This window comes from Larus michahellis, chromosome 1, assembly GCF_964199755.1.
Source record: "Larus michahellis chromosome 1, bLarMic1.1, whole genome shotgun sequence".
NCBI classification, from domain to species: domain Eukaryota; kingdom Metazoa; phylum Chordata; class Aves; order Charadriiformes; family Laridae; genus Larus; species Larus michahellis.
Window position 1 is genome coordinate 55,360,346 of NC_133896.1, and position 10,357 is coordinate 55,370,702.

At 46.7% G+C, this 10,357-nt stretch overlaps 1 protein-coding gene across 10 annotated transcripts in view; it reads right to left on the reverse strand.

Annotated features, from left to right (window-relative positions):
- Window positions 1-7,170, reverse strand: part of ZC3H7B (zinc finger CCCH-type containing 7B) — a 47,877-nt gene extending 40,707 nt beyond the window's left edge. For 7 of the 10 annotated variants that reach the window (XM_074578062.1, XM_074578126.1, XM_074578101.1 and 4 more), the window contains exons 1-2: window positions 6,783-7,047; window positions 421-481 (exon numbers count right to left, since the gene is read on the reverse strand). In XM_074578062.1, the coding sequence (XP_074434163.1) occupies window positions 421-473 (53 nt within the window). In that variant the 5' untranslated portion in view covers window positions 474-481; window positions 6,783-7,047. Of the gene's footprint in view, window positions 1-420; window positions 482-6,782 lie in introns of all 10 variants that reach the window. The other 3 variants (XM_074578116.1, XM_074578072.1, XM_074578093.1) reach the window with 2 other exon arrangements.
- Window positions 7,171-10,357: the final 3,187 nt, after the last annotated feature.

Below are 10,357 nucleotides of genomic sequence, written 5' to 3' on the forward strand. Positions count from 1 at the left end.
TTTCTACAGACACCATACAGGGTACCTGGCAAGTCATTTACCTTGCTTTCTCCACCTACAAAGCAAAAACACTATTTCCCTTCCTAAGAAAAGTGGGATAACCTTGTTGAGAGAGCAGTTCAAGATCTTCACGCTGAAGATGAAGTAGAAGGTCCAAGCGTTAGCTTTATGCTGACTATAAAGACCATCCTAGAACTGTAGTGGAGGTCAAAACCCAAGGAAATTAAAATGACAGAATTTCAAGTTCAGAGAGCTGGCAGGACAAGAAGCACCCTGATGAATCACAGTGAAAATCTTCAGCACCAATATCTCATTCCCATGAAGCAGAGCCATAAGAAGTGAACAGGAAGAACTCAGTTCCTGCAATCCTTGATACAAACACTCCCAAAGTCACAGGAAACAATGAGGTTGTCCACTTACTGAATGAACTGAAGTCCTTTCTCTATTTCTTGTTTTCTCTTCTGTCTCTCCATTATAGTTGCTGCAGAAGAAGAAGAAGAAACAACATAAAATGAGTCATTTTAGGTCTTGCTGGCAATTAAGCAGCACAATATTCTGTGTGTGCCTGAATTTACTACTAACAAAATGTTCCAGACCAGATGCCCTGAACACTGAAGTCTACGATTTATCCACACTGCAGATACAGAACGGCAAGCAGCTCACTACCAAGTATCTGCTCTTTCTCACATGCCACCACCAGGATACATGGGCAAAGAGCAATTACTTCAGTTTGAGCTCTCTACTTAGGCTGCCAGTAAATAAAGCAATGGGAACCAACTGTTATCATGACTGCCTTCTAGGAAAGGGGAAAAAAATAAAAATCAACAACTCCCCTGCACTGGCAGTCATTTCAGGAATTTGTGCAATTCTGACCACTATTCATCTGGTCTGGATTTAAACTGGTTTACTGCACATCATATGAGACGAGTAATCTATGTAAGGTGTCTGGAGGCATATCACAAAGAGAGACACAAAGGAAGGAGATAGAATCGCTTGCTGTGGTCCACATAAAAGGACAGCAATGAATCTATACAATGGGAATTTCATGCTGAAAATCAGCAGGCAAGAGCAGCAAAGACTTGGGAAGGCTCCTTTGAAAGGGGACAGGGCCCCATTCTGCAGTGTTTTAAATTGGGGTGGGCAGCACCTGAGGAAGGCTCGAGAGAAAGTTATCCCCATTTAGTCAGGGACACAAATGGGCCCAGTAACTTGTCTGGGTTTGACCAAATCCTGTTTGGGTCTCTGTGAGCACAGACAAATAAGTAGTATGATGGAGCCATTTTGGAGTAATGTCCCTTTTCTCAACTACAACGGGCCTGAATCACACCATTAGATACATGACCATCATCCCCTGCAGTTTGGGAGCACATCTTGGAATGGCTCGTCCCTGTACTCTCCCCAAGCTACACAGGTCTGTCACACAAGAAAAGAATAAAGAAGAGGAGAAGGGATGGCACTTTGTGGCAAAACAGAGTTGCTGGCGACAGCACATTTCCCAGGCTTGACATCAACCAGCTGTGATCACAAACAACGCTCAGCATTTGAGGAACGGTAACTTGAGGACAAAGGCAGCAAGCACAAAAACACTGAGATGAGATGGAGCTGAAGACACTGTGCCCTCCCAGCCTGGAATCACCTCTAAAGAGATCACGAGAAAAACAAAAGTCGTTTCTCTAACTCTACACTACAACAGCTCTTATATTAAGACCATCTCTATCATTCTAAGGTATCTTACAGTACCTATGGCACATTTAGTCTGGAACGGGGTGAAGAGACCTTTAAGGTATGTGAAAATCAATTCTGGCAACTCAGCAAGCCCTTATTGATTGTGCTTTGCACCATGCGAAATGTAGAAGAATTGATACCTGCCCTTTACCAAGAAGGACAGTTGGGGGAAGGGGGAAAGGCAGGAGCAAGAGAAAGACCAAAAAGACATGGCAGAAGAAGGAATCAAGAGCTTGGAAGTGACACTGTGCAGTTTGTAAGCCATCAGACATTAAATTTGAGAGCAATCTGGTCCGAGCAGCAGGCAGAAGATTTTAAGCAGCTGCATTCGGAACAGGATGGGCAGCACAGCAAGAAAGGGAAAGCCAGCAGACAAGATGAGTGATGATCAGCATCTCTATAAAGGCTTTTAACAGAAGTGATGGTGAAGAGCAGGTAGACCTCAGTACAACATCAACAGAAGGCCTGGAATGATTTATAAATAGCCTGGATAATGAGCAATCAGGAAGAAAGAAGGAAATTTAACAAGGAGACTGTGAGGTTAATATGATCACTAACGCTACAGGCAGACCGGCATGAGGGGTTGAAGAAAGAGACAGAGGCAATTCATTTGATACCTCTCCTTGCATGAAATTCTACAAAGACAGAAGAAGTAAGAGAGAACAGACAAGCTGAGGAGGAGCAGTAGGAACCATTTTCAGATAGACAACAGTGAAAGCCACAAACGAGGACAGAGTAGGAGAGAACTGCAAGGGCCATCAGAGACAAGAGAGGGGAAACAGTCACCATGGGAAGTGACAACAGATAAAAAGGGAGGGCAAGAGGAGTTAAAAGGTCAAGGGGAACGTCACAAAGGCTGATGGGAGAAAGGACAGGGAGGAAGGAGGAATTTCTAGCTGCCTGGGCCCTGAGTGCACTAACAGACCCCCACCCCCGCACCTTCTGCGCATGGTCTAGGAGCTCCATTTAAGCTCCGGTCCAGGCATACGGCCTCACCTCAGCTATACTGTAGGTGTACCTGCCCTCAGTCCTATCTCCTGGACAAACCTTGGACCTACACTGTAGGCAGCTTGTCTCCAGTCCTGTCTCTGGCACCATCTCCTATCGCTGGACTCGGTGGGTGGACGCGGGACCCGATTCACCACCTCATCTTCTCTGGGACTGCTGATGGACCCCTGCTATCAGCATCTTGTTCTGCCTGCACTGTTCAGATAGATATTGTGGGGCTGTACCCTCCTTAGTCAGGGCACTGCTGGTGGCTGTCATCAGCTTCGGCTCCTAGCTTGTCCTCCCTGGAGGAGCAGCCCTGCTCTTGCTGCTCCCTGACATGAGCCATACTGGAGAGAACAAAAGTCAGGGAAGTGGCAGCCCACTGATCTGATGAAAAGGAAGATTATTGGTGGGGAGAGCAGTTGAACACTGGCTGGTCATCACAAAGTCAATGGCTGCACTCCAAAAATGCTGTGGCACACTTTCACAATTGTGTATATCCACAAAACAGTCACCTTGAAAAGCTTCTGATATGCACAGCCTACTTCAACCTCTGCTTCTGAGCTCAGTTCTTAAAATATGACTGCAAGGAGTGAAGAAGAGATCAGTACCTGCACTCATGGCTACCCTGACCCCATTGCTAAAACATCCTACACAGCAGGATGTGGGCACGCGTTACAATGAGAACTAGTTACTGTTGCTTGCCCACAGAGAAGGGCATTCAAACATTCAAAAGCTGGAGTGGAGCCAAAGAACCACGGGGAAAGGCTCCAGAACGTCTCCTTCCGAGAGTTACCCAACTCGTCTTGCATCCTGGAGCTCCTCTTCTGTTTTTTCTCTCCTCACCACCATTGCCACCACATCCAACATGCCTATCTCGCTTCACGTGGATGGCTGACCAACCCATTGCATCTCTTTTAGTCCCACAATACACAGATACACAGATACAGTTTTGATCCTTGCTACAAAACCCTCGTTAATAAAAACCCTCTGTGCCCTGCATGCTGTTTAATCTCTGCAGTCCTACCCTCATCTCCCACAGTGAACGTTCTCCAACACAAGACTACATTGCTTTCTTTAGACATAAACCACAGGCCTGATCTCCCCTCCTGACTGTTGCTCCCTGATACTGCCCCATATTCCCCTCTCCTTGCAAGTGGGTGACCAGCTTCCTCTGCTAAAGCTCCATCATGCCTTCACACTTATGTCACGACTTTGCACATAAGAGTCATCTCCTCATGGCAACACCCTCAAAACGCGCACCACATGCTGCTGCCCTAACAACTTCTTTCACATCTCTTGGGAACAACCACCTTTCCCTTTCGATCTGACTCCACACCAGCAGCCTCCTCCACGCCTGGCTGACCTCTCCCCCACCCTGCCTGCCCCACTGCTGCTGGAGGCTACCATTCAGACTCCTCGTTTTGCTCCCCACACCTCCTGCCCTGACACCTCCCTAGTAAACTCAGGTCACTTCTGTCTATCCTCGTCATTCCAGCCTCTTTGCCATGTCTCATTCGACCTCAAACCAAGCTGCACACTCGTTACGCCAGCAAACCCAACACACAGCAAGCCACCCATACGTGCAACACTTCAGTTCTGCTGCACACCACACCATGGCTGATGCATAATTAATTTTAAGCCCAAAGCCTGTTTAGCTTTTGTTTTCTCAGTCTTTTAAATATTTTTAGAAACACAGAGGAAAACATTTCATGAAGCAGTGTGCCTAAGCGTCCTTCTCCCCCCCCCCAACCCCCCAGATCTGTCTGTTCAGACTCGTCTGCTCAAATCACCAGCAGAATTCGAATCCAGAATATTTATATCCCCACTACAAAGCTCTTATCCTTTCAGTCCAGAGATGTTTATTCTCTCTGGTCCACCATCGAGAGAGGACTTTATTCATAGTCTGTCAATGAGTTACAAACTATTTGCCAGACAAAAATAAAATGCAGGAAATAGGCAAAATGGTTTTCTTGCCTTCAGAAGGAAGAACGAGACAGTAAACAGGGTGACTCAATCACAAACTGGGTAGATACGCTCTGTGAGACACTACGAGATGAACAGAAAGACTTCAATTTATCTTATCAAGGACCTGGGTTTTATTTCCAACCCTGAGACAGATTAATTTGGGCAAAGTTTTTCATACTGTATTTCTGGGATGGCAATGAGTTCACACTTGACCAACTTTCAGGCTTTGACTGTAACATTTCAGCCAGAAATAAGTGCACCGAGATGCAAGTGGCAGGTTGTAGAGCTGAGACAAGAGCTCAGTGCCAGGGTCTGTGCACTCTCGTCCAGGCAAAAGGTTCCAGGATGCGCTAGTCTGCAAAATGGAGTCTCTCACTGGCTGCTGCAGTTTCACCACCTCGGTGGTGCAGCAGAAGGGGTAACCAGACCCACATCAAGCAGAGGACAAGCTGCACTACAAACACGGGCTCCCGCTTGCTCCTGTGGCTGGTCTCTGCCATGTCCCACTCCCTGGGTTTGAAGGCTCTCAGGGTCCCCACCACCATGCTGTGCACACCAGCTCCAACAGCCCTGTCCCTCCAGGCTCCAGCCACCCCAAGGTGGCCACTCTACCACACCTCACTAGTCCCGTGGCACCATTGGGACTGCTGGCATCAGGGTACCACCAGCTTCACCCAGCAACACCTCCAGCAAATGCAGGGTGAGGTAGCAACGACCTCCTCACCCCCAGCTGAAAATAAAAGTATCGACCAGATGTTTCCCCAGGAAGGGGATGGAGATGGAGCCCAAAGCCTCAAGAGACCACTCCGGCCCCCATCACCCCATTTTACGCGCCCTCCAGCCTCACACCTGACATGTAACACTCTGTTTACTGCAGGCCGTTCCACACATAACACCCTTCCTCCTCCTGCCCCAGTCCTCCAGGCCCTCCCCGAGGGGCCCTGCATTGCGGCCGGAGCATGAGGAGGGGGCGGTGGGGTGATGCTGCCCGTCCCTCGGCCATTTGCTCTTGATTTCGTGCCCAGCCAGCTCGCCCTCCCCTGCTTCGCTTTAAAAATTAAAACCCGGGGCCGGTTCCCATATGGGTGGAGCGGGAGCCCCCGCTCACCTCCTCCCCCCGACCCCCAGCACTAGGCCGCTGATCCCCGGCCTTGCCTAGCGGCCGCCGCGGACAAAAGCGCCACCTCGGCCGGCCAGAGCAGAGAGGGGCCGGCGGCGCCTCCCGCACTCCCGGCGGCTCGGCCGGTGGCCGGCACCCCGGCATTCCCCCCACCCCGGTGCTGCTGGGAGGGGTCACCAGCAGCAGTAGACATCCAGGTTTCTCCGGGAAAACAAACCAAAACATACTCTTCCTCCTTGCCCACCCCCCTCCATCCGCTTGAATAAAAATCACTCATCTCCAGGAGACTGGGAGGCGACTTTAAGGGGGAGACGGGGGGGGGAGATAACCTCCTCCTCTGCCACCCGGAAACTGTCTAAAGCATTAAAGAATTGGGGGGGGGGGGGGGATTAAAAAAATAAAAATTCCACAACCTTCTTATTTTATAAACTTTACAAGCCCCTACGAAAGGTGCATTCGAAAAGCTATTCCACAAGGGCTTCTCTGCTGCTTCATGGGGTTTATACCAAACAAGAGGGGGAAACTGCAGCCTGAATACGGATCTGAACACAGCTTTCAAACCTACAAACCACAAACAGGCACAAACGCATTTAATACTAAGTTTTTCATATAAACCCAGGGGCTTTTCTCTTAGCTATCCACTTTTAGACTACTACCACATTTTTTTCCAGGGGGTGGGATTAGGATCTCTGACAATTATTTTTTTGCAAACCCCACATTTTTGGCGGAAGAGGGGGTTAGCTTCAAAATCTCGCCCATATTATTTTCCTCCACTTTCCTTTTTTTTTTTTAATTTGCAATTACACAACGCTTCATCCATGCTGTTACTATCTGAAACCTTTACTTTCTAATGAAGCAACATCCAGATTTTCTTGTTTCTCAAGTCCACCCCTTTCTACATACACAAATACACACACACACACACAGAATTGGTTCAAGACAAAAACAATCCCCCCCAAAATAATAATAAAAGACTCACCTCTCCTTGGGTTTTCCCCCCCACACTATGCATAAACTTTCCTTGATAAATGATATTGTATTACTAGAGATATTATTAATGTATTATTACTAGAAGTAATAATAATAGTAAGTGCTATTTAATTATAGAAGGCAGCATTCTGCTTCTGGATCGGCTGCCCCTGCAGCTCCCTCCATGTGCCTCCTGATCTCTTTACTTTCATTTCCAGGTCTCGCTTGCTCGCTCTCGGCTGCACCAGCAAGAGAAAATGCCTCCCTGCATATCCTCTGGGCCCTAGAGGCTACCGCTTTCCATTGCAAAAAAAAAAAAAAAAAAAAAAAAACCCACGAAAAATCACAGATCTTTCCCTGGTTGTTGGCTTTGAGATTCTTTAAGGTGAATCAGGCTTAAAAAAAAAAAAAAAAAAAAAAAAAAACCACCAAAAAACCCGAAAGCACTTAAGCAGTCAAGGCTCCGTTCTTTTTTTTTTTTTTTTTAATGCAACGTTTTTCTTCTTCCTGGTTGTCTTTGCTGATATATAAAATCTACCCCACAAGAAAAGAAAGCTGCCTCTGCAGAGTGATTGCCTGCATACGAAACGCAGCAATGAACCGAATTACGAGACAACACCAACACACAACCCCCACCCCCCCGCCATGGGATTGTCACATAGGTGAAGCAGCGACCCTTTTGCCCACCCGTATATACGTTTGCTGGAAGGGGGCCAGAGCCATTGCTTATGGGAGAGCAATTATCTGTCCCTCCCAGACCTTGCTTATTCCACCCTGCACTGCTGAGGGGGAGTTCCCTGTAAATAACATCTTCTGAAAACATAAATCTTTGGGTGGAAAGGAATATACAGTGTGTGTGTACATAACATATTATTATTTTATTATATACAGTTGGGTATTGTACAATATATGTGCATTATATATAATTTATATGCACATGCATATATATTTATATCTGTACATGGGAGTTTCAGCGCTTTTTTTGAACCAGATTTTTGCATTGTTTTCATCCCAAATCCCTCAATATTTCGAGAAAGTGGACTGAATCTCCGCAGCAGCCCAATGCCGACAGAGCCCCAGGAACGGAGCTGCCGGTGGACAGTGGGGCCCCAGTGGCACACGTTATTCTGTTGTGGGAAATGGTTCCGAAGACAGAGACACAGGCATCGCCTTTGGCGGTGGGTTCATCCATCCCTGCCCAGCTGCACTACCATTAACTCCAGGTAACCCTCCAAAATGGGTTTTGTGTTCAGCTCCCAGTCCAGCCTCCCTGGTAAGGACAGGTTTTCCGCTCCTTAAAGGATTCCGTCTACCGTCAGATCATCATTTCCAGACTGACGCTGGTTTAAATTATCACCTCTTTTCCACTGTAATCAGTGACATGTTTACTCCTCGGCGTCTCGCTTCTCTATTTACGGTGACCTCAACCAGTGTCACTTTGGGCTTTGCAGCTGAGCAGCTCCAAGGAGATTCAGAAGCAGGTACAAGGTATCATCTGAAGCGTACTAAACTTGTTTAGTATTTAAAACACGTTGATCAGAGAAGGAAAGCCTTTATTATATTGAGTAGGACTGGCTTCTGGCAGCTCTGTCAACACAATAAACGGATAATTCATGAAATTTAGGCTGCGAATTGTAAAATGTACCATATGACACCGGAGAACACTGTCTTAAGTTCTTCACAATATTTAATCACAATGCACTTTTTTTTTTTAGATATTCGCTATGATCCAAAGATTGCTGTTATTCATGGATAGGACAATGTCTACTTTTATCATCTCTTCGCCAGATTTGCTACCTCTTATTTTCAGTCAATGACACCGTGACAATGAGTAGGGTCTAACCAAGCTGGGCCTCCGCTGTAGAAGCCGCTGGGCAAAATGTACCTGAAAGGACGATCCCTGTCGAGGGGTGGCTTTGGGCAGAAGAAAGGTGGCGCAGGCCTGGGGGAAGGAAAGTACATGCAATAAGACCTGCCATGACATGCCAGATCACACTGTGAGGGCAGTGGCATCAAGTGAGTCACAGAGACCAGGACGCCTCCAACCCTGCTGCACCTCTGCAAGGCAAGACATCACAGCTGGACGAAAAGAAGAAGAGGGCTTAGGAGGAGCTGAGGAGAAAGAGGAAGAAAACCAAAATCTACAGACAATCAGAAGTTATAGTGGAATAAACACTATTTTTTAATTCAAGAACATTTATTTTCAAGACTAAATTTCCTCACTGAATGTCACATTATACTTCCCTTCGGCCCAATTTCCTTTGCCTGTAAGACCGAGGGGTGTCCTGCAAGGTCCTGATCCAGCTTGTACCTCTCCTCTCATGAAATAACATTTTTCCTCAGTGGTTAACATGAAGATTTTCACCATTTGCAAGCACGGCTATCGAGGTGTCATGTGCAGGTAGTCAGCGGAGTCAAAACACCACCAGTCCCCGCTATGACCTAGTTAAAGTATCATAAAAATTACCCTGATCTGTAAAGCTATTCTTTTAAGGAGAATGAATCTATTGATCTATGCTACAATGGCTCAGCACATCTTCATTCCCACATAGCTGCATCCACAGTTAAAGACTTTATTCTCACCCCTCTGGCCCAGGTAATTAGCCAATATTTGGGAGAGAAACAGAGAAGGGAATTGAATGTACTTGATATGATCCTGTTTATTGCTAAAGATCGTGAGGAACTAATAACAAGTGCCAAATTCCTTGCTTAAATTTTCAAAGTTCAAGCTCCTTCTTGAGATCACACTAATATATTCCCTCATCTGCTCTAAGTTTTCTGGCAGCTTTATTCTTCTTCCATACACCCGTACTCTAGTCAGTGCCTCAGCTTCCTAATTGTCTTCAGTTGTAAGACAAACTCCTCTTATTTTTTATGATAAATTTTGCTCAAGTTTTCTACCTGGTTGCTGTACCGGTTTATGGCTTCTATTCTTTCAGCTGTCGTGCTCCATGAAGAAACTTAATTCCTTTTTGTATTCCCGCAGAACGAAGGTGGTCTTCCATGCCCTTCAACCTCAACGCAGTCTCCCCGGTCACCCGGCATTGCCAACTACTGACATCCTTTTCTTGGGTCCATATAAACATTTGATATTGTTTCTTAAAACTGCACTTGGGAGAACTGTGAGAGAATGAGAAATGCATCTTATCATGTTTTGGGACCAAATGGCAGAAAAAATCCAGCTGCCACCTGAAATGGTACCTACGTCAATCCCTGTACACTGCAACTCAGAGAGAAGGGCTTGGGTTAAGAGGACCTGTGCAAACACACTGCCATAGCAAGCAGGTTTATGCACAGCTCACCTTGTCATAGTCATAGAATGGCTAGAGTTGGAAGGGACCTTACATATCATCTAGTTCCAGTCCCCCTGCCATGGGCAGGGACACCTCCCACTAGGCCAGGTTGCTCAAAGCCCCATCCAGCCTGGCCTTGAACACCTCCAGGGATGGGGCATCCACAACCTCCCTGGGCAACCTGTTCCAGTGTCTCACCACCCTCACACTAAAGAATTTCTTCTTAATATCTAATCTAAATCTCCCCTCTCTCAGTTTAAAACTCTTACCCCTCATCCCATTGCTACACTCC